At 43.2% G+C, this 25,381-nt stretch overlaps 1 protein-coding gene across 1 annotated transcript; it reads left to right on the forward strand.

Annotated features, from left to right (window-relative positions):
* Window positions 1-282: 282 nt before the first annotated feature.
* C6H7orf33 (chromosome 6 C7orf33 homolog) lies at window positions 283-23,647 on the forward strand. The gene is given in 4 exon segments (XM_055284420.1): window positions 283-486; window positions 22,288-22,374; window positions 22,377-22,544; window positions 23,573-23,647. Coding segments are annotated over 4 exon segments (534 nt in total).
* Window positions 23,648-25,381: the final 1,734 nt, after the last annotated feature.

Below are 25,381 nucleotides of genomic sequence, written 5' to 3' on the forward strand. Positions count from 1 at the left end.
ATGCGACGACAGGAGCAGGTGGGGATAATGAGCTGGCGGAAGGGGCTGCCTATCACACTGTCCGGTGGCCCCTCCTTCACCCCCACTTTGCCTCAGGCATTTTCTACTTAGCTGTGACCTTACTTGTGCTGATGCCAATCCAGTGGTCAGGAGCAAGGCACTCAGCCTGTGTCCGAACCCTCCTCCTGACCCTGGGGATCCGTGCGACTTGGTCTTAGATACTGGTGGTGAAGCACTGCTCTCCTTGACAGCATCCAGGAAAGGTAATTTACCTTTGCCAAAATGCAAGTGGAAGTTCAAAGCCTCAGCCTTGAAGAGTGTCCCTGGAGACTTCCAGGCCCCGAATGTGAACGTGAAGCCCTCCTGCCCAGTGGGGCAAGGCGCCGGATTGACCTTCGCCTGAGTGGGAGGGCAGTCGCTGTTTGGGTCCACGTTAGGGGCGATCCAGGTCAATTTAACTTGTCATCTGCCACGGGAAGACATAAGGTAAGTTAATGATTCTAAGATGAATCAACTGCTCTTTTAGTCAGTCCATGTCTCTTGAGAATTCATTCACTCAATCCACGAATGTTTTTGACTCTCTACTATGTATTATGGAACTGGGCTTAAGGACATTTAAGTAAAGAGAGAGACAGAGATTAATTCACTGCCCCAAAGAAGGCCTGGAATCTTCTTAGGGAAAAGAATCCTCACAAAACACTCCACTGAGTATTCTTGTGTTTAGCCTGAGTCATGTTGATTTGAAAAATTCCCAGGTAAAAATTGTATATTTTCACACAGTGTGGTAGAAGGAATGCACTTGTTCTCAGACTCTGTTTTGCCCTGGAGATGGGTCCACAGGAAGCCTCTATCTTGGTCACCCTTTGGCACAAGCTTTGCACCTGTTCCTTTCTCCTTGCCTAGATTCTTGTCTATTCCCTCGCTTTAAAGACCAGGAGGTGTTGTTGTTGTTGTTGTTTTAGAGATAGTATCTTGCTCTGTCACCCAGGCTGGAGTGCAGTGTCACCATCACAGCTCGCTGCAGCATCAACCTCCTGGCTTCAAGTGATCCTCCCAGAGGAGCCTCCTGCGTGGCTAGGACTACAGCCATGTGCCATCAGGCTTGGCTAATTTTTTTATTTTTTGTAGAAATGGGGTCTTGCCATGTTGCCCAGGCTGGTCTTGAACTTCTGTCCTCAAACGATCCTCCCACTTCAACCTCCCGAAGTGCCACCCATGCCCAGCAAGACCTGAATCTTTAACTGTTTGCCTGTCTTTGATCTTTGACACCTCCTGATCCCCAAGCCCCTGCCTCCCGCTAGGCAGGCATTTTTGGTTAAAGTATGAGCTCCCACTCTGTATTTATCTCCAGCTTTGAGTGTTCAGTTTGATGGGAACCACAGGTGCCCCCACCTAGTTCTCCAGCCCTAATTTGTTCTCTCCCATGTTGCAGTTCCTGGCTTCTTCCCATTTGCCCACACCCTCATTGTGGCACAATGCCCCAAACTGACACATGCCACAGGCTCAGAGTATCTTCTGATATGAAGAATGACTCTGGTCATTCGAGGGCAGAGAGGATTTCATGACCTTTCCCTGAGAACGGCAGCATGAACTGCAGGGTCGGCAAGAGGGTTGTATCTGCCTGCTGCTAAGGTCAGCTGCAGACAGCCCATGTCAGGGAAAGCCCATTTAGCATTAGAAGAGTAAAAAGAAGAAAATACCGCCTCAGCCAGGGGTACTTTGATGTGAACCAATACAATTAGTCTCCGAGTGATGAATATAAATGATAATCAATGACGTGTATGTGCTTAAAAGAAGGTGAGAAAAGATTATCACTGCCTAAACCTTCCTTTTGAAGGATGCCACAAGTGGATGAGTGGAGCATATAGGGTAGATAGGATTTTTTTTTTTTTTTCGAGATGGAGTCTAGCTCTGTCGCCCAGGCTGGAGTACAGTGGCATGATCTTGGCTCACTACAACCTCCGCCTCCTGGGTTCAAGCGATTCTCCTGTCTCAGCCTTCCAAACAGCTGGGATTACAGGTGCACAACACCATGCCCAGCTAATTTTTGTATTTTTAGTAGAGACAGGGTTTCACCATGTAGGCCAGGCTGGTCTCAAACTCCTGATCTCAGGTGACCTACCCTCCTCAACCTCCCAAAGTGCTAGGATTTCATGTGGGAGCCACTGTGTCTGGCCGGGTAGATATGATTTAAATCTTTTTATTATTATTATTGTTATTATTTTGAGATGGAGTTTTACTCTTGTTACCCAAGCTGAAGTGCAATGGCACGATATCAGCTCACTACAACCTCCACCTCCTGAGTTCTAATGATTCTCCTGCCTCACCCTCCCCGGTAGCTGGCATTACAGGTACCCACCATCGTGTCCTGCTAATTTTTGTATTTTTAGTAGAGACAGGGTTTCGTCATGTTTACCAGGCTGGTCTCAAACTCCTGACCTCAAGTGATCCGCCCACCTCACCTCCCAAAGTCCTGGGATTACAGGCATGAGCCAACATGCCTGGCTGATATGATTTCAATCTAATTAGATCACTGGAAGATACAGCAAAGTCTCAAAGTGGTTGTCTACCGATGGCACTATGGGTTGTGTATTATTTTTCCAAAGCTCAGAACGTTCTGAATTTCTTTATTTTTGTTATTTATTTATTTTGAGATGGAGTCTCGCTCTTGTTACCCAGGCTGGAGTGCAATGGCTCAATGTTGGCTCACTGCAACCTCCACCTCCCAGATTCAAGTGATTCTCCTGCCTTAGCCTCCCAAGTAGCGGGAATTACTGGTGCCTGCCACCACTCCCAGCTAATTTTTTTGTATTTTTAGTAGAGTCAGTGTTTCACCATGTTGGCCAGGCTGGTCTCAAACTCCTAACCTCAAATGATCTGCTTGCCTCAGCCTCCTGAAGTGCTGGGATTACAGGTGTGAGCCACTGCAACTGGCCTCAATTTCTTTAAATAGAGAATCTATATTGCCTTCATAATAACATGTTTTAACGTTAGTTTTTATTTTAAATGTTAATTTGAAGTCAAAATGCTTTTCCTCTGACTCGGTGTTTAATGCATTTAGGAAAGGCTGAGCATGAAGCCAGGGTTGGGGGAAAGAGCCTGTTTGGAGGAGATTGTAAAAACGGAGGCTCCCGGGAAAGGGTCAGAGCCCAGAGAGATGCCTGCTGGAAAAGAAGTGACATGGTTGAATATTTGCCCTGCTAAGTGTCATGCTGGAATATGATCCCCAGTGTTGGAGGTGGGGCCTGATGACAGGTGATTGGATCATGGGGGTGGATTTGTCATGGTTTAGCGCCATCCTCTTGGTGCTGTCCTTGCGATAGTGAGAGAGTTCTCACGAGGTCGGGTTGTTTAAGTGTGTGGCACCTTCTCTTGCTTTCTTGTTCTCACTCTTGCTGTTCGATGAGCCTGCTCCTACTTTGCCTTCCGCCATGAGTGAAAGCTCCTTGAGGCCTCCCCAGAAGCCGAGCAGATGCCATGCTTCCCGTACAGCCTGCAGAACCATGAGCCAGTTAAACCTCTGTTCTTTTTTTTTTTTTTTGAGACAGAGTCTTCGCTCTGTCGCCCAGGCTGGAGTGCAGTGGGGCGATCTCGGCTCACTGCAAGCTCCGCCTCCCGGGTTCATGCCATTCTCCTGCCTCAGCCTCTCGAGTAGCTGGGACTACAGGCACCCGCCTCCATGCCTGGCTAATTTTTTGTATTTTTTAGTAGAGATGGGGTTTCACCATGTTAGCCAGGATGGTCTCGATCTCCTGACCTTGTGATCTGCCCACCTCGGCCTCCCGAAGTGCTGGGATTACAGGTGTGAACCACCGCGCCCGGCCAACCTCTTTTCTTTATAAATTACCCAGCCTTAGGTATTTTACAGCAATGCAAAGAACAGCCTAATACCAAAAGTAAGAGGAAAGATGATACCAACTTACCAATAAGGGTACTAAGATGACACCCAAGTAAAATGCGGAACAGTTATCATTTCATTTGCTTGGCAGAAGGAGGGTGACAGTTTGCAGGGAGATATAATCCAACCAAATTGTTTAGGGAAATGTGAAACCAAATGGTTTAGGGAAAATATGATGAAATTCAATATATTTGAATTTGGGAATATATTCAATATATTTCAGTCCAATATATCCTTACAGAGTGAGGTTTGGCATGGTACCACTGTGGATCATTTGTCTTCTATTCAAAAGAAGGACAATGTCTGTGTTAATGTTATGGTTCAGGAACCCAACAGCAAGTGCAGCCTGCAGCCTGCGCTCCCAGCCACTCCTGCTTACATGAGATAACAGTGAGCCACAAGACGGCATCCGCATCTGAACATGCTTGGCCCTGGGAATCATTAGGGACTCTTAAGAAGCAGAAAGTCCTGACCACCTAACAATGAGCACCAGCTTTTCACTTAATAGTTTCTGAATATTCACCAGGTCAGGTTTTCTTTTGTTTGTTTGTTTTGTATTTTTTTGAGACAGGCTGGGGTGCAGTGGTGCATTCACGGCTCACTGCAGCCTTGACCTCCTGGGTTCAAGCGATCGATCCTCCTGCTTCAGCCTCCTGAGTAGCCGAGACTACAGGTGCACACCACCAAGCCCAGCTAATTTTATTTTATTTATTTATTTATATATGTATTATTTTATATATATGATATATTATATAGATTATATAGATATGTATATTATATAGATTATATAGATATGTATATTATATATAATATAGATATATATTATATAGATATAATATAGATATATATATTATATAGATATAATATAGATATATATATTATATAGATATAATATATATATCTATATCTCAAGCAGGCCTCTGTGCCTGGCCTGCTTGCTTCTTTTAACCTATGCTATTCCTATTTTTATCTTGACCTTAAAGCTGATTGGACTTCATTTTATGAGAGGATGCTGTGGCTTACCCAGGTCATAACCATTAAATTTATCACATTAACCAATGTTTAACCATGATCACAGATTACTGAGAATACTGGCAAGAAAATGAGTAACTACAAAATTACAACAGGTTGTGTGCAACTAAAATTTTTTTTCAAATATATTTTAGGTTAACATTAAACATTCCAGTTATAATCTCTATATTGCAGTTGATGCAGAGTTTGAGTTTTAAAAAAGGAACTGCCTTCACAGAAACGTGGACTTATATATTTTTATATAATAAACTTTATATTTTTAGAGCTATTTTAGGTTCACAGTAAAACTGAGCAGAAAATAGAGATTTCTGGTACCTCTTGCCCTCACACATGCACAACCTCCCTCCCTATCAACTTCCCCTACCAGAGTGGTAGATTTTTTACAACTGATGAACCAATGTATTATCACCTGAAGTCTGTAGTTTAGATTACCGTGGGTTTGGACAAATACATAAGGTCATGCATCTACTGTTATAGTCTCATTCACTGCTATATTAGTCTGTTCTCATGCTGCTGATACCTGAGACTGGGCAATTTACAAAAGAAATAAGTTTAATTGTACTTACAGTTCCACATAGCTGGGGAAGCCTCATAATCATGGTGCTTCCATGGAGGAGCTCCTCCTTCCAAGGAGGAGCAAGTCATGTCTTACATGGATGGCAGCAGGGAAAGAAAGAATGAGAAAGATGCAAAAGCAGAAACCCCTGATAAAACCCTCAGATCTCATGAGACTTACTCACTACCATGAGAACAACATGGGGGAAACTGCCCCCATGATTCAATTATCTCCCACCGGCTTCCTCCCACAACACTTGGGGATTATGGGAGTACAATTCAATTTGAGATTTGGGTGGGGACACAACCAAACCATATCAACTGCCCTAAAAATCCTCTGTGCTCCATCTGTTCCTCCCTTCCTCCTTCTCCACTCCCTTCCTCCCCCACTCTACTCCTTGGCAACCACTGATCTTTTTACTTGTCTCCACAGTTTTGTCCTTTCCAGAATGTCATATAGTTGGAATCCTACAGTCCATGGCCTTTTCAGATTGTCTTCTTTCACTTAGTGATATGCATTTAAGCTTCCTTCAGGCCTTTCCATGACTTGATAGCCCATTTCCTTTTAGTGCTGAGTAATATTCCATTGTCTGGGTGTACCACAGTTTATTTTTTCATTTACCTACTGGAGGACATCTTGGATGCTTCCAAGTTTGAGCCAATCATGAACACAGCTGCTACCAACATCTATGTGGATATTTTGTATGGACCTAAGTTTTTAACTCATTTGGATGCATATATATATACACATATATATAATACATATGTATATATGTATATATATTTAACCAAAAATTATAATTAAAATATTTTCAAAATGTATTTAAAATATTATTTATTTATTTTTATTTATTTTTTTGAGATGGAGTTTCACTCTGTCACCCAGGCTGCAGTGCAATGGCACAATCTCAGCTCACTGCAACCTATGCCTCCCGGGTTCAAGTAATTCTGCTGCTTCAGCCTCCCAAGTAGCTGGGATTACAGGCGCCTGCCACCGTGCCAGGCTAATTTTTGTATTTTTAATAGTGATGGGGTTTTACCATATTGGCCAGGCTGGTCTCAAACTCCTGACCTCAGGTGATCCACCCACCTTGGCCTCCCAAAGTGCTGAGATTATAGGTGTGAGCCACTGCACCCTGCCCAAAAATATTTTTTAGACAAAAGTCATCAAATAACATAACAAGAATCTTCACGCCACTATCCAGCATACTAGCCTCGTCCTTCCCAATCTCCCTTCCCAAAAAGTAACCATTATTCTGAATTCATTGTGGATCATTCCCTTCCTTTGCATTTCTTTTTTCTTTCTTTTTTTTTTTTTTTTTTGAGACGGAGTCTCGCACTGTCGCCCAGGCTGGAATGCAGTGGCGCGATCTCTGCTCACTGCAAGCTCTGCCTCCCAGGTTCATGCCATCTCCTGCCTCAGCCTCCCAAGTAGCTGGGACTACAGGCGCCCGCCACCACGCCCGGCTAATTTTTTGTATTTTTAGTAGAGATGGGGTTTCACCGTGTTAGCCAGGATGGTCTCGATCTCCCGACCTCGTGATCCGCCCACCTCGGCCTCCAAAAGTATTGGGATTACAGGCGTGAGCCACCGCGCCCGGCCTCCCTTGCATTTCTTATACTCTACTTATATATGTATTCTTAAACAACACAGTGTATTTTTGCGTGTTTTCAGCTTTATATCAGTGGTATTAGACACTGATTATTTTGCAATCTGCCTTCCTCCTCTCCTGCCCCCACCCCTTATATGAGGCTTATGAAACGCATCCATATTGAAATGTTCAGTTCCCTCAATTTCGTTGCTGTTTTGTGTGCCATTCTATAAACATCCCACAGTCTGGTTTTCTACTCTTTCGTTGACGGACACTTAGGTTACTCCCAGATTGTTGCCACAATTGCCAACAATTAGATTACAAACAACACTAACAGAAACATCCTGGTACATGACAACTCTGGCACTTAAGCAAAACTTTCTCTGGGACTGTGCTACTCAAAATATGGTCTGAGAACTGTTTGTTTCTAGTAAATCAATGTCCTGCTTCCTTAATCAAGAAAATCTTACTATGAAACAAACATCAGCTAAATTTCACATTATGTTGCATAATAAAGTTAATTTACAACATTCTGGTGCAAGTTCTTCCTTCTTATAGCAGAACTGGCACTCTGCAAATAAGTGAACCTATATTCTCTCTCTCTCTCTCTCTTGCTCTCTCTCTCTCTCTCTCTATATATATATATATATACACACACACATATATATGTATATATATAAAAAATAAATAATTTCACTCCTGGATATATATATACATACATATATACATACATGTATATATGTATACATATATATGTATACATATATATATAGAGAGAGAGAGAATGAGAATATATCCAGCAATTAAATTATTTATTTTTTTTAATTTTTATTTATTTATTTTTTTTGAGACAGAGTCTCACTCTCATTGCCGAAGCTGGAGTGCAATGGCACAGTCTTGGCTCACTGCAACTTCTGCCTCCCAGGTTCAAGTGATTTTCCTGCTTCAGCCTCCCAAGTAGCTGGGATTACAAGCGCTCGGCACCACGCCTGGCTAATTTTTGTATTTTTAGTAGAGACGGGGTTTCACCGTGTTGGCCAGGCTGGTCTTGAACTCCTGACCTCAAGTGATCCACCCACCTACACCTCCCAAAGTTCTGGGATTACAGGTGTGAGCCACCGCCCCTGGCCAGGCATGAAATTATTGAGCCAGATTCAGAATGGTCTACTTTCTAAATTACGGCAAACTGCTCCCACAGCTTAATACCTAGTATCATAGTGTTAATTCCTATAAATCTGAAATCTTAAGAAACGGATCTACCTCAAGCATTATAGGGCCTGAGACAAGAACACAAATGAAACCCCTAAACAATATGTCTAAATATTAAAAAATTTGAAGTCATGTGAATAAACTGTTAAATATCTTCTATCCTCCTACCTTGACAAAAATGCTTTTATAACAACCTGGAAGGCCAGGTTCAAATTTACAATTCTCAGATTTTTTTTTTTTTTTTTTTTTTGAGATGGAGTCTTGCTCTATCGCCCAGGCTGGAGTGCAATGGCATGGTCTCGGCTCACTGCAACCTCCACCTCCCAGGTTCAAGCAATTCTCCTGCCTCCAGCCTCCCAAGTAGCTGGAATTACAGGTGCGCACCATCACGTCCTGCTAATTTTTGTATTTTTAGTAGAGATGGGATTTCACCATGTTGGTCAGGGTGGTCTCGAACTCCTGACTTCGTGATCCACCCACCTCGGCCCCCCAAGTGCTGGGAGTACAGGTGTGAGCCACAACGCCCGGCCTTATTGACTTCTTTAAGATCATTCTTTGAGTTCATTTGGTTTAACCTTTCTTGTTGCCTAATTTATTTTGAGTGATGAATTTTTCTCTAAATACTGTTTTGGCAGCTTCCCACCAATTTTAAAAGTCAGTGTTTTCATTATTGCCTAGTTCTACGTATTTTGTATTTTTATGATTTTTAAATCCTTTTAAAATTTATGATTCTTTAGTAGCATGTTATTTATTTTCCAAATAGGTGAGCTTTTAAAAATTTTTTTATTTTTTGAGACGGAGTCTCACTCTGTTTCCCAGGCTGAAGTGCAGTGGCACAATCTCGGCTCACTGCAGCCTCCACCTCCTGGGCTCAAGCCATCCTTCCACCTCAGCCTCCCAAGTAGCTGGGACTTCAGGCATGTACCAGCACACCTGTCTAAATTTTTGTATTTTTTGTAGAAACAGGGTCTCACCATGTTGCTCATGCTGGTCTTGAACTCCTGGACTCAAGCAATCTGCCTGCCGTGGTCTCCCAAAGTGCTGGGATTACAGGCATGAGCCACCTCGGATGGGCCTTTTTAAGCAACCCACTTGTTATTTGTTATTAGTTTTTAATTTTATTGCAATATGGTTAGAGAACATATTTTTTGTTGTTTGTTTTTGTCGGGTTTTTGTTTTGTTTTGGTTTAGAAACAGGGTCTTGCTCTGTTGCCCAGGCTAGAGTACAGTGTTGCAATCATAACTCACTAGAGTCTCGAACTCCTGGGCTCAAGTAATCCTCCCACCTCAGCCTCCTGAGTAGCTACGACTTCAGGCACACTCTCCCATGCCCAGCTGATTTTTTTAATTTTTTGTAGAGACAGGGTCTCACTAGGGTACCCAAACTGGTCTCAAACTCCTGGCCTCAAGTGATCCTCCTGCCTCAGCCTGCCAAAGAACTGGGATTATAGGCGTGAGCCACAGCACCCAGCCCAAACTGAGTTTATCTCTAGAATGCTGGAGTGGTTTAGCATTGGAAAATCTATATGAATCTCTCTTTGTCAGTTTATCTGCTTGAGATTAAAATTATATGATTTTTCTCAGTTTTTACAGAAAAAGCTTCATAAAATTAGTATCAATTCACCATTAAATTATTTTTTTAAATGTGAAAATAAGATAAAGGGCATCTACAGCAACCATTATATTTAATACCAAAATGTTGAAGGCATTATCTCTAAGATTGATAATAATAAGTTAAGGGTGGGTCACGGTGGCTCAGACCTGTAAACCCAGCCACTTCGGGAGGCCAACGCAGGTGGATCACTTGATGTCAGGAGTTCGAGACCAGCCTAGCCAACATAGTGAAACCCCATCTCTACTAAAAATACAAAAACTAGCCAGGTGTGGTGGTGCATCTCTGTAATCCCAGCTACTCAGGAGGCTGAGACATGAGAATTGCTTGAACCCAGGAGGTGGAGGTTACAGTGAGCCAAGATTGTGCCAGTGCACTTCAGCCTAGGCAACAGAGTAAGACTTCATCTCAAAAAATAAAAAATAAAAGTCAAGGATTCCTGCTATCAACACAATTCACGATTGTACCAAAAATCCTGGCCAGGGCAGTAAGGCAAGAAAAAGAAACAAGAGTCATAGGAATTGGAAAAGAAAAAACAAAACTGCCTTTATCCACTGATGATGTAATTGTCTGCCTAAAAATTCCAAAAATAATCTAAAGATAAACTGTTGTATTAATTTTAACATTTATCAAAGCTGTCGGATACAAAATAAGTATGTGAACTCAATTACATGTCTATCTACCAGCCACAGTTAGAAAAGTAATATATTTTTAAAAGAGTCATCCTTTCCAGATTCCTATAGGATAATGGCTACTTCTTAAGTCTGAAATTCTCCATTTATTCTCCAAAAGGCATACAGATCAACAAGAAAAGCAAATGAAACCATCCAAAAAAAGCCCGTCAACATCATCACAAAGAGAACGCTACAAATGTCAATTTACATGCAAGGGAGGAAATAAAGATACAAAACCAGCAGACCCAGCCCCAGAGCCCACACTGAAGCAGTCAAAATGAGGAAAGGAAAGCCAGGTTCCTAGTGGTGGCAGAACACAAATAAAACATCACACTCAGAATGAAAGGGTCTTGCTCAGGATGGCGGAAATCTCAGAAGAGCTCTGAGATCAGGCTGATCTGGCTACTAAAGAATCAAAAGGAGGCCAGACTTGGTGGCTCACACCTGTAATCCCATCACTTTGGGAGGCCAGGAGCTCGAGACCAGCCTGGCCAACATGGTGAAACCCCATCCCCACTAAAAATAAAAAAATTGGCCGAAAATTGCTTGAACCTGGGAGGCAGAGGCTGCAATGAGCCAAGATCATGCCACTGCACTGCAGCCTGGGCAACAGAGTGAGAGTCTATCTCAAAAAGAAAAAAAAGAGAGAGAGAGAGAGAATCAAAAGGAAGAAAGGTACTGGAGAGTGTGCAGGATCTGGGAGGCAGCATTAGGACAGCACCACTTCTGAGCAAGAATTTGGAAGAGGAGGCATCTATTGAAGTGAAAAGAGAAAGTCAAGCAGTGGAAATTATGGATCCCACAGAAAAAAATAAGTCATAAAATTGGAAATACACTGACCTTCCCAGGCACCAGAAAATAAGTCATTTGTTAAGAACTCATACTTCACCGTACCAACAGGAGAGAGCATTCTTAAACTAAGAAACCTCATCAGTCTTTCAAATCCCTCACTCACTCCATAGACACATGTGTTAATGGCTGATCAAGAAAAATTCAAGACACTTTATAGAACTACCATTTGATGGTAGTTATTGGTATCTACCCAGAGGAAAAGAAGTCATTATACGAAAAAGATACTTGCACACACACATTTGTAACAGCACAATTTCCAATTGCAAAAATATGGAACCAAACCAAATGCCCATCAGTGATTTGATAAAGAAATTGTGATATATGTATCCCATGGAATACTACTCAGCCATAAAAAGGAACGAAATAACAACATTCGCAGCAACCTGGATGGAATTAGGGACCATTATTCTTTTTTTTTTTCCTTGTTTCGAGATTGAGTCTTGCTCTGTTGCCCAGACTGGAGTGCAGTGGCTCGCTCTCCACTCACTGCAACCTCCGCCTCTTGGGTTCAAGTGATTCTCCTGCCTCAGCCTCCCAAGTAGCTGGGACTACAGGCGCGAGCCACCCCACCTGGCTAATTTTTGTATTTTTAGTAGAGAGAGAGTTTCACCATGTTGGCCCGGCTGGTCTCAAACTCCTGACCTCAAGTGATCCGCCTGCCTCGACCTCCCACAGTGCTGGGATCACAGGCGTGAGCCACCACGCCCGTCCTAGGGATCATTATTTTAAGTGAAGTAACTCACGAATGGAAAACCAAACATCATATGTTCTCACTTATAAGTGGGAGCTGAACTATGAGGATGCAAAGGCATAGTGATACAATGGACTTTGGGGACTCAGGGGAAAGGGTGGAAGGGGGGTGAGGAATAAAAGACTACACATTGGGTACAGTGTACACTGCTTAGGTGATGGGTCCACCAAAATATCAGAAATCACCACTTAAGAACTTATTCATGTCACCAAATGGCACCTGTTCCCCAAAAACCTATTGAAATTTTAAAAATAATTCCAAGACACTTTAAAATAAACAGAAGAAGCCAGGCAACCTCCATAGGAAGTTACTACAAGAAGAAAACAGGAAGAATCCAAATTTTTCCACCAATAAAAATATGTCCAAAAAAAGGCAGAGAAAAACCATATAGCACATGCTTCAACATGAATTAAACATAATTAAACTAGCAGCAATGCATAGACACACATACAAAAAAAAATTACCATTCATAAAAAACTCCTAATAGAGGCTGAGTGTGGTGGCTCACACCTGTACTCTCAGTTCTTTGGGAGGCCAAGTTGGGTGGATCACCTGAGGTCAGGAGTTCAAGACCAGCCTGGCCAACATGGCGAAACCCCATTTCTACTAGAAATACAAAAATTAGCCATGCATGGTGGCACACATCTGTAGTCACAGCTACTTGGGGGGGAGCTGAGGCAGGAGAATTGCTTGAACCCAGGAGGTCAAGGCTGCAGTGAGCCAAGATGGCACCACTGTGCTCCAGCCTGGGTGACAAAGTGAGACCCTGTCTCAAAAAAAAAAAAAGAAAAGAAAAGAAACTCCTAATAGAAAAAGACAAAAAGGAGATGTAAAACAATTTATTTAGCTTAGAAAAGAAAGTGAAAGAAAGGACAAAATCATCTCAGGAATTAAGACCAAATTACAAGGTGTTCAGAGGAGAATAGTGGAATAAAAGCATCCAAGACAGTGAGCAATAGTGACCTACCTGGCTGTGCCCATCATTAAGCCATTGATGTCACAGCTCCAACCCCTCCCTTCTACGCTCAGCTTTGTGATGTCGGAGCAGCTACATCCTGCATTTTGCTTTGCCAGCTGGACCCAGGTTGGCCTTTGGCAAGAAGGGGAGCAAAAGGGAGACTGCAAGGCTAGAGGAGGAGGAAAGGATGAGTTTCCTCCTGTCTGCTCACTGCTCCTGTGAGTATCATCCTAGCAATGCTTCTTCACCCCAGCAGCAGCACTTCCTTTCTGCAGAAGCATTTGAATGTGGTTTGCAGTTTGCAATTTTTCCAGCACTTGCAGACCCGATCTCATACGGCCCATCTCATATTCACCAGAACCAGTGCAGAGCCCCCACCTTGAAGGTCTGAGTTTTAGCTCCAGGTGCCCCACCTCTAAGTTCCTACTTGTTCCCCTTTCTTACTGTTTCTTTAACACTGGGAGTGGAAGCTGCAGTTGCTACCTCTATGAGACCTTAGAGTTCTCTTTTTACCCTGTTATAACTTTATAATGAACACATTTTTACCTAGCTAACACTTTTTATATTAAATTCTTACTCTTCAACTAACTTGTGTGTATACTATCTCTTGGCCAGACCCTGACTACACTGGTGAACTTAAATAGAAAAGTAATTTCTTGAAATGATCCTGGGTAGTTTATAGGATAAACAGAATGGCCTGAGAACGAGGCTTAAACAGATGGAAGCCCAGCCATGTTCATCCTGCAGGAATCATCTGGGCAAGACAGGCTGCTAATGCCTTTCACATTGCTGCACCCACCATCACCACCACAAATCCCAACACGCAGAAGATTATGAACAGACAGATAAGGCTCGCTCTGCAGATAGGTAGGGACAGGACAGTAAAGAAATTCGGAGGCAAGTTTTTAGACAGTTTCACTTTTCTTAGATTCATCTCTCCAAAAACTATTTATCAAGTACCTTCTATGTGCTAGGCATCAGAAGGGAACAAAAATAAATGACATGGATCTTGTCTTAAAATCTAGACCACTGTTTCTCAACATTAGAATTTACTAAAATCTGGGATATTGTTAAAAATACCTCACCTCTGGAGATGCTGGGTCATTGCAGCTGGTGTGGAACCTACGACATATACTTTTTAACAAGCATCCCAGGTGATGCTGAAGTTGGTAGCCCACAGACCACTTTGAGAAACATTGATATTACAAACAAAAAAAATTATGCAGCAGGCACAAAATCATGTGTAGGGGAAGAAAAATCATTGTTTCCTCAATCCTCATAGGTCTTTTAAAAACAAACAAACAAACAAACAAACAAACAAAAACGGAGTCTTGTTCTGTTGCCCAGGCTGGAGTATAGTGGCGTGATCTCAGCTCACTGCATCACTGCAACCTCCACCTCCCAGGTTCAAGTGATTCTCCTGCCTCAGCCTCCCAAGAAGCTGGGATTACAGGCACCCACCACCATGCCCAGCTAATTTTTGTGTTTTTAGTAGAGACGGGATTTCGTCACGTTGGCCAGACTGGTCTCGAACTCCTGACCTCAGGTGATCCACCCATGTTGGCCTCCCAAAGTGCTGGGATGACAGGCATGAGCCACCGCATCTGGCCGCCTCATAAGGTTCTTAGTTGGAATAGACCCCATTAAAAAATATATATATATAATATATGTATATACATAAAAAGAGAAAAACAAGTTTATTTACATGTATATTTCACACCTACATGGCAGACACCCAGGGAAGGAGTAGTTCTCAAAGAAGTAGCTTTGAATTCCAGCTTGTATAGCATCTTCAACAAAGAATAGTGATTTTTAGAGAAGTGACAGGACAAAGGAAATGGACTTTGGGTCTCTAGAGGGGGCTTCTCTGCAGGGAAGCAAGTAACTGGCAGATAAAGGCGAGTTGGTAAAGCATGTTCAGGTAGATTCCTCTGGCTCCAACTCCTGGCAGATAATGGTCTAAAACTGTCTTCAGTGGTTAACCTTTGTTCTCCCTGGTAAAAGACAGGGGCAGGATGCCTTTTATCTCTGTAAATCTGTGTCCTGCATTTAAGTAAATGGAGGACAGAGAGCTTTCCTGCATCTGTTTCTTCTTAATTGTCTTCAGCTCAACAATCCTCCTTCTTTTGGAGTGGCAGGTTCTGGACTCCCGCACATGTCTTGAAGCAATGGTCAATTTCTCTAGAATGTAGATTGATTAAAAAGAGACAAGGAAGAATTGCTTAGGAGGTCAGTTTTATGCCACTACAGGACTTCAGAGAAAGAACAGATCCTTCCTGCTTGATTTTAGGCAATAAATGCTTCTTATCTGACTGATCAGAAGACCACAGCCTTTAGAAAATATGACTCAAAAAATATTTTTCTTTGAGTTTTTTGACCAACCTTAAAAAAAGTCCTGCGGGATATTTTCACTTAGGAACCACCAATAAATGTATTTTTTGTCTGTTACCACAAGAAAGCATATCAAGTTTAAATGTTTCTTTAATCGTACCCAGGCGAGCCTGACACTTATTCTCTTTTGTATTCGTATATTCTTCCTTCCTCTTAATACATTTTTCTTCCTTCTCTCCTGGCTCCAAACCCCTAGTTTTCTCCCTTTCGTAACTGATGATTTTTTTTTCAATTCTTCAGCCACAGGCGCCCGATAAAATGGCCTTCAATCCCTGCCTTTACTTCCAGCGTATTACCTCACTCCCTCTCAAACGCCAATTAAAGGCTTTGTCCATTCCTGCTTAAAGAAATAGATGCAGGAAAATGAGATCTTTCTACCCAGAAAGACAAGTGCTTGGAAATTGCTCATTAGCTAACCAGAAATTCTGTCAATAATGAGCCCCGGGCTGGCTGCGGTGGCTCACGCCTGTATTCCCAGCACTTTTGGGAGGCCGAGGCGGGCGGATCACGAGGTCAAGATGTCAAGACCATCCTGGCCAACATGGTGAAACGCCGTCTCCACTAAAAATACAAAAATATTAGCTGGGCATGGTGGTACACGCCTGTAGTTCCAGCTACGTGGGAGGCTGAGGCAGGAGAATCGCTTGAACCCAGGAGGTGGAGGTTGCAGTGAGCCGAGATCATGCCATTGCACTCCAGCCTGGGTGACAGAGTGAGACTGCATCTCGAGATAATAATAATAATAATAATAAGTCCCCTCCCTTTGCCTGCCAAAGTGACTCCAATAATCACTCGACATGGACTTTACTTAAGAGCTGGTTTGACTTCCCATCTAAATTGCAGTGGCTCGGTGGCTCAGTGGCTCACGCCTGTAATCCCAGCACTTTGGGAGGCCAAGGCAGGCAGATACCTGAGGTCAGGAGTTCGAGACCAGCCTGGCCAACATGGAGAAACCCCACCTCTACTAAAAATACAATAATTAGCCAGGCATGGTGGCGCATGCCTGTAGTCTCAGCTACTCAGGGAGGCTGAGGCAGGAGAATCACTTGAACCTGGGAGGCGGAGGTTGCAGTGAGCCACGATCATACCTCTGCACTCCAGCCTGGGCGACAGAGCAAGACTCTGTCTCAGGAAATAAATAAATTGCAAGTAAAGGCAAAACAGATCTCACTGTGAATGTGGCTTGTCCATTTGCTGTATAAACAGCCCTGTTGCCTCCCTAGTGTGAAGCATCAGGTACTGCTAAGAGTGCTGGGTGGAAAGGCCTCTTTTGGAAACATGGCTTTGCTTTGGCAAATATTGTTGCTGATCTACCTGGGATCAGAGCTTAATGCTCATTCTTACCTTGTGGAAGCAAAGGGGTTTTCATGTGTGTGAAATAGAAAATACCTTTCACATTGTAGAGATGCTATTTTGAAAAAAAAAAAATCAGGCCCAATGTAATGGACAAGAGGCAGCACATCAACAAGATTCTAGAATAAATACAGTACTAACTCCCATCCCCCTAAGTACCAGCTACTAGTAAAATGAGATATAATGTTTCAGGCTTGATAGGGTCTCTGTTACAAACCATTCTTACATTCCTGGACACAAAGCTAGTCTAAACATTCATAGAGCTCTTCAATTATATTTTGGCTCTTACATCAGCAGAGTTGAAGAGGAAAACAATGGCAGGGTATATGGGCCTCCTTTCAGATACAGAGTAACAGAAACCCCAACTCAAAGGTCTTTCCAAAAAGGAAATATGCTTATTCATAAAAAGAGAATTTCAGAGATAAAGCAGACCTCAGGTTACCCTCAATGAGGTTAGCAACAGCCCAGATTTTCAAATCCCAGCCCACAATCTATATTGACATCTTCATCTTGAAGTTGGCGCTCCTCCTAGGTGTAAAGTGGCTGCCAATAACAACTGGACTTTCTCTCTAAGGAGGGAGGAAGGACTTTCTTGGAAATCACAAGCAAATCTCTCCTCGAGGCTCTGCAGCCACAACTTGGTCACATTTCCATTTCTAAACCTGTTCTTGACAAAAGGGAACATATTATCCTTAAATTATTTCAGCCCAGGATAAGCTTTCCCTCTGATACTTGGCCACTTAGTGGAGGGTGGAGGCTGGAAAAAATTCAGGGCTCTGTTAGAGGGAGAAGGAGAAATGCTGAGTGGGCTACCAACAGTGTCCCCGACCTGGAGGGAGAGTCTTCGCTGAGCAGGAGGTTGAAATGGCTAAGTTAAAAATGGAAGTACATCTGAGGACCCTTCCAACTAGCAGATTCCAAGAAGACTCAATGATGCCTGATCCCAAATCCATTCTTTCATCAATCTGAGCTGAGGCACTGTGTAACATCAGGAAACTGTGCAGGTTCTGCAAGAGGTACAAAGATAAATAAAAACGGTTCCATCTGGACTTTATTGCATGGTGAGAGTCATATGAGGTATCTGTAAATAACAATAAAAGGTAGAATCACTTTGTGGGAAGTTCGATCCACCAGTAAGACTTCTGTGATGGTTAGTTCTGTCAACTTGATTGGATTGAAGGATGCAAAGTATTGATCCTGTGTGTGTCTGTGAGGGTGTTGCCAATGGAGATTAACTTTTGAGTCAGTGGGCTGGGAAAGGCAGACCACCCTTAACATGGGTGGGCACCATCTAATCAGCTGCCAGTGTGGCTAGAACATAAAGCAGGTAGAAAAATGTGAAAAGACTAGACTGGCCTAGCCTCCCAGCCAACATCTTTCTCCCGTGCTCGATGCTTCCTGCCCTTGAACATCAGACTCCGAGTTCTTCAGTTTTGGGACTCGGACTGGCTGTCCTTGCTCCTCAGCTTGCAGATGGCCTATTGTGGAGCCTTGTGAGCATGTGAGTTATTACTTAATAAACTCCCCTTCATATAATATTATATATATATATATATATCATATATATATATGATATATATATATCATATATATATCATATATATATATATGATATATATATATCATATATATATATGATATATATATATCATATATATATATATATATATATGTATATATCATATATATATATATATCTGTCGCTCTGGGGAGCCCTAAAACAACTTCCGAGGAGGGAGATCACTTCTGAGCAAATTATGAGGAATGGCAGCAAGAAGAAGGTGGCTTCTGAGCCGAGCCTTGTGAGAGATCAAATTTTTCATAGTATGGGGGATAAGTATTCCTGGATAAAGGGACAGCAATGGGGCAGGGCTAGTTAAAAGACAAGATGAGGGAATTATCTTCAGTGTAAATTGCTCCCCCACCAAAAGGACAAAGTGTCTGACTCACCACCTAGTGACTTCACTGAATGTTCTCCTTCTGCTCCACAATCCACCCCTCATTCTTCTCCACCTTGTTCTGTGGCCCCAGAGGCTGGCCTTATGGACTGTATCAACTAGGCCACCTTGTTCCTGGTGTGAGTTGGGTTCGGCTAAGATGGTATGGGCAGGAGATGACAGAGTGAGAGGAAAGAGAGTTGGAGGTATGATTCCTCCAGCGTGCTCCTTGCCAGACTATAGATGGGCAGTAGCCATATTCCTCTAGCAAAAGCTATGGCTTTCCCCAAACAGCCCTTCCCTACAACTAGTGACATGGGAGCTGGGCAGGGAAGTGCTGGGTAGAGAGGGGCCAGGTGCCTGGGGAGGGCTCCACCCTCAAGCCTGTGCTGCAGATCTAAGTGAGAACATGCACTCCTGTTTTCATGCCTGAATGTTGCGTTTTCCAAGACCACCCTGGCCAACTAAGCCCCCCATCCTGTACCCATATAAACCCGAGACCTTGGTGGGTACACACACAAGCAGCTGAATGTCGAGACCAGCAGACCAGTGACAGCAGAACGATGCAGCAGAGAAAAAAAGAGGGACGTCTTGATGCCAAGGGAAGGTCGGCCGGGGTGGTTGGAGAAGGGTCCGGCTGCTGGGCACCCAACTCCAGGGAAAGATTATTCCCCCACCCCTCCACCTTCCGGCTCCCCATCCATGTCGCTGAGCGCCACCTCCATCACTCAATAAAAACTTGCACTTATCCTTCGAGCCCATGTGTGATCCGATTCTTCTGGGACACTGGACCAGAGCTCAGGATACAGAGGCTGTCAACGCTGGCCCTCTGCCCTTGCAATAAGGCAGAGGGTCCATTGAGCTGATTAGCACACAAGCCATCTGCAGATGGCAAATCCGAAAGAGCTTGGGTTACACGTGCCCACCTGGGCTTGGGGAGTTGCAGACACCCACCCCTAGACACTGCTGCGGGGCCGAGAGCCCAAAGCATCCATCCCAGCCTCTGCACCTACCAGTCTGCATGCTCCCCCTAGGGGTTTGAGCTGCAGGGCAACCAAGCAGGTGAGCCACACCTGTGCTGCATGTGCTGCAGGGGGAATCAGGAAACTCTCCCATTTCATTAGCTTTCAGTACCTGTTCCCTCCCTGTCCACCACACTGGAATAGCAACCTTGCAGCATTGCCAGTCCTGGGGGCTTCGTTATAATGCCTGGTTTCCTTGCACTATCAATGCCTCCATAGAAAAGGCCCTTGATTAAATTCTCCCCAGTCAGACCTTCTGAATATTCCACCTGCTTCCGGCCTGGACCATGACAGAGATCTTTGTAGTCAACTGAAGTTAGCCAGCGATTTTTTTTTTAATCTCCGTTGCTGTTTTCTTATTTCTTGGTTCTAAGTATCTTACTTCCTCATCTTCTAAGTGTGGCATTAATAATGAACTTCCCATCAGATCTGTAAGTTGAAACTCATTCATCTCTACCTTGAAGAGCTAGATATTTCTTTCAAAATGTTGGAACTATACAGATGACAAAAGAAAAAATAGATAAATTGGACTTCATCAAAATTAAAATCTTTTATGCTACAAAATGTATCACTGAGAAAGTGTAAAGCAACCTGCAGAATGGGAGAAAATATTTGCAAATCATATCTGATAAGGGACTTATATCCAAAATATAGAATTCTTACAACTCAATAAATAACCCAGTGTTTTTAATGGGCAAAGAATATGAATAGATATGTCTCCAGAAAAGATTGCAAATAGCCAATGTGTACATGAAGAGATACTCAACATCATTAGCCACTTGAGATATGCAAATCAAAGCCAGAATTAAAACCACTTCATCCCCACTAGGATGGCTATAACTAAAAAGGCAAGTAATAACACGTGCTGGCTGGTGAGGATGTGGAGAAATTGACACCCTCATGCATTGCCAATGGGAACAGGATAGTGCCAGCCACTTTGACACTTCCTCAAAATATTCAACACTTACTAGATCTTTTCCCTTTTATTTTTAGTTGGCACATAGTATTTATGTGATACAGAATGATATTTCCATACATGTATACAAGGTGTAATGATCAAATCAGGGTAATCAGCATATCATCACCTAAAATATTTATCATTTTCTTGTGCCATAAACATTCAAAACCCTCTCTTCTAGTTTTTTGAGAATATACAGTAAATTACAGTTAACCGTCTTCACCCCACTGTGCTACAGAACAGCAGAACTCATTTCTTCTATCTAGCTGTCATTTCGTATCCCATAGTCTCTTCCTCACCACTCTTCCCAGACCCTAAGGCTCACTGTTCTACTCTCTTTTATTTTATTTTATTTTTTTTTTGAGACGGAGTCTCGCTCTGTCACCCAGCCTGGAGTGCAGTGGCGCAATCTCGGCTCACTGCAAGCTCCGCCTCCCGGGTTCACGCCATTCTCCTGCCTCAGCCTCTCCGAGTAGCTGGGACTACAGGCGCCCGCCACCACGCCCGGCTAATTTTTTGTATTTTTAGTAGAGACGGGGTTTCACCGTGGTCTCGATCTCCTGACCTCGGGATCCGCCTGCCTCGGCCTCCCAAAGTGCTGGGATTACAAGCGTGAGCCACCGCGCCCGGCCCACTGTTCTACTCTCTATTTCCATGGGCTCAAGTTTTCTTTTTAGCTTCCACATATAAGAGGAACATGTGATATTTATCCTTCTGCACCTGATCGATTTCATTTAACATAATGACCCAGCAATTCTACTTCTAGGTATATACTCAAGAAAGTGAAAATATGTGTCCACACAAAAGCTCTGTACACAAATATATGCATAGCAGCATTATTCGTAATACTCAAAAAATGGAAACAACCCAAATGTCCACCAAATGATGAATGGATAAATAATTCGTGGTCTACCCATATAATGAACTACTACTGGGCAATTAAAAGGAGTGAGGTTCTGATTCATGCTACAACATAGTCGGATCTTGAAAACATCATGCTAAGTGAAAGAATTCAGTCACAAAATACTACATGTATGATTCTATTTATATGAAATGTCCAGACTGGAAAATCCATAGAGGTAGAATGTAGATTAGTGGTTGCCTGGGGGGACTTAGGGAGAAATGGGGAGTGACTGCTAATGGGTACAGGATTTATTTGGGGGATGATGAAAAAGTTCTAAAATTGACGGTGGTGACGGTTGCACATTTCCTTGAATATACTGATGACCACTGTAAACCATGAATTAGTGTATTACATGTGAATGATAAAGCTAATAAAAATTAAAATGATGTGTTTTAAAATTTTGGAACCAACTAATTCTAAAAGCGAATGTTGCCAAAATTTCCAAAATATCTTCGTCTATAATCTTTAGGCTATTTCATGTGTCTGACAGCTACTTAGTAGCCTCACAATAAATGTGAGAACAAATTAGTAGCTTACTGATCACCATCTTTCCACCCTTTAACCCACTTTGTTTGTTTGTTTTTTCCAGAAGCCAAACCCACACCAAAACATGAACAGGGGGATGGAATTTATTGTTCCTGTATCAGCTCCCACCAAATCTGGTGCCCCGTGGCATTTTTTCTTTCTCAAGGTCCCACGGATGCCCAGAGAGCAGTCAGAATCAGGCCAGGCACCAGGATGGGCTTGTCCTCAGATCCAGTTGTCGGCACCTTGTCTTCCAATTACCTAGCTCTGCTAACTCTCTCTTACAAGCCTGGGAGGAGAGTGAGAAGTTCATACCTAAACGTAAACTCCGAAGGGTCTTAGCACCTCCAAGTTTAAGGAAACCCACAGGATGCTCTGAAACTTCCATGAAAATGAAGACTTGGAGGGACTGTTGCATTCTTGCATGCCTGGATGTTTCATATTCTCTGAATATCCAGCATGAAACTGATCTGATCCCATGCTTTTTTGCCAACGTGGTATATTTTAGGATAAAAGAAAACACCCCTTACCAAGATGCTCTGAAAGCACCTTCTCCATTATATTAATGATAACTAATGTTATTAAGAGAACATAAGGCAACTGTAACAAAATAAGAGCTCACTAAATTTCCTGTATGGAAATTGTTCGTGCAAATGCCATTTCGGAGCTAGCATTGTACTTGCAGATGGAGTCTCTACAGGAAGCTATGGCTTCAGTCCTACGTGAGCCCGTACAACCACTCAGCACATAAAATTCCATGAAATCGGTGCCTCAAACCACAGTATCTATAAAGGAACTCCTAGCTTAAAAAGTAATCCATCAATAGTAAGGATTTTTAAACTTTAGCCTAAAAATTTTAAATACTGTTAGTAGTAATAAAGCAATGAGATTTCTCTAAAATTATTGTTGCCTGTATCACTTTAAATGTTTGACATAAATGAAAACTTGTGTGGAAAATGCTAAAGTTCTAAGCAAATAGGTTGAGTATTAATAAATGGGAAGATGAAGTAGGTGAAATTGATTTTGTTAGGAACTGGTGGGAGCTGATAGAGACAGTGATTTTTTAAAATACTTTTTAAAATTTTTATCTATTTATTTATTTTGAGACCAGGTTATGAGACTGGCTAATTTTTATATTTTTGGTAGAGAAGGGGTTTTTCCATGTTGCCCAGGCTGGTCTCAAACTCCTGGGCTCAAGCGATCCACCCCCCTTGGCCTCTCAAAGTGCTGGGATTACAGGCATGAGCCACCATGCCAGGCTGAGACAGTGTTTTAAACTGTGCTATTGTTGTTCTAGGGAAAAGGTAAGTCAGCCTGAGATAACAGAAGTCTTTGTAATCCACATGTAGGTACGTGGGCATGAAGTAAGAAAGCTCCAGAATTCTGTTGAGGCCACAGAGATTTCCAGAACTGGCAGCAGTTAAGAATTTTGCAGAATTGAAGAGTCACACCTCTAAATTTGTGTAGATTGTGAACTCTCTTCTTGCAAGAAAAAAAGAGAAATAGCTGAAGTTATGGGAATAACAGTTGATGCAAACTTGGTAATCTGAAGTCTGAACTTTGAACACCAGCAGACAGGCTGAGAATTCTCTTTGATCATGAGCCCAAGTTCCACGTGTACCTGCAGGATTCTGTGTGGCATTTGTGCACTGGTGTGGGGCCCAGGAGAGGACCATGGAGTGACAAACCACCAGATTCTAAAGGGAGAGGAAGATCCCCAGAGGACCTGGATAGAGATGTTTCCCTGACTATTGTCTGCTGTGTGCTCCCGATGATGAGACTCCAGAGTTTACAACTGAAACACACTGTCATTTATGATATTATTTGTAATATCTGGTATGTCTAAGTAAAACATGCATTCAGTAAAACTTGCGATGAAACTTATCTCATTGTGTGGATTTCATTCTTCTCAATTCTTTTATGTTTTCTGGGTTTTTTTCTAGACGGAGTTTCACTCTTGTCGCCCAATCTGGAGTGCAATGGTGTGATCTCGGCTCCCTGCAACCTCTGCCTCTCGGGTTCAAGCGATTCTCCTGCCTCAGCCTCCCGAGTAGCTGAGATTACAGGTGCCTGCCACCACATCCAGCTAATTTTTGTATTTTTAGTGGAGACGGGGTTTCACCATGTTGGCCAGGCTAGTCTCGAACTTCTGACCTCAGGTGATCCACCCGCCTCAGCCCCTCAAAGTGCTGGGATTACAGGCGTGAGCCACAATGCCCAGCCTTTTATGTTTTTTTAATGTCCCGTTTAAACAAATGAAAATCATATGTTGGGTAAGGAGGCATGTCTGACAGGATGGTCAGTGTTTACAACGAAGCTTGAGCACATGAGGAAGGTACTTGCTGCTCAATTTTGCTGTGAACCTGCAAACTCCGCTCAAAAAGAAAGTCTGCTTTAAAAGGAGGGGTCTAGAACTGGGCTTTGTACGATAGGTACGATTTGCAAAGCCAGAAGGACAGAGAGACGAGTATTTAACAAATAAGGCAAGATGGACCCTAATCTCTTCGAACCCAGAGGGAGAGGCCCTGATGAGACCAGAAGCGGCTGGCACGGGGAGGAGCAGTGGGGAAAGGTGAAAGAGCAGGTGCCTTGAGGTCAGCAGAGGAACTCAGACTCGAGGTTTTAGATATTAAAAAGCCATTGTGCTTGAAGTGTGTTCTGGAACGATGACCCACTCTGGTGTGCTTGCTGGTCTGCCCTGGCTAGGCCAACCCCAAGTCTTGGGCCTAGAGAGTTTCCTGAGGGCTGCCAGGGAGGGCCAGAGAGGAGTGAGCCAGAAAGGTGAGGGCCAGCAGGACCATCGCTGTGAAAGAACAACTAAGAGAGGACAGGCCCATGGGCTTGGTCCAGGTGACCATAGTGCCCAGCCCTGTTCTAGGGAACTGAGGCCCGGTGGCCTTTCATCTCTTGGTCCCAGGGATAACTGGTCAGCCCCCTCAGGGGAGACAGAGCTCTCTAGACCTTAAAGAGCCTTTAGGGTGTTACAGGTTGATTTGCGTCCCCCAAAAAGCTATGTTGAAGTCCTAATCCCTGTACCTGTGAATGTGACCTTATTTGGAAGAAGGGAGTTAAAATGAGATCATTGGCCGGGCGCGGTGGCTCACACCTGTAATCCCAGCACTTTGGGAAGCCAAGGTGGGCAAATCACCTAAGGTCAG

Source organism: Symphalangus syndactylus, chromosome 6 (genome assembly GCF_028878055.3).
Source record: "Symphalangus syndactylus isolate Jambi chromosome 6, NHGRI_mSymSyn1-v2.1_pri, whole genome shotgun sequence".
Classification (NCBI taxonomy): domain Eukaryota; kingdom Metazoa; phylum Chordata; class Mammalia; order Primates; family Hylobatidae; genus Symphalangus; species Symphalangus syndactylus.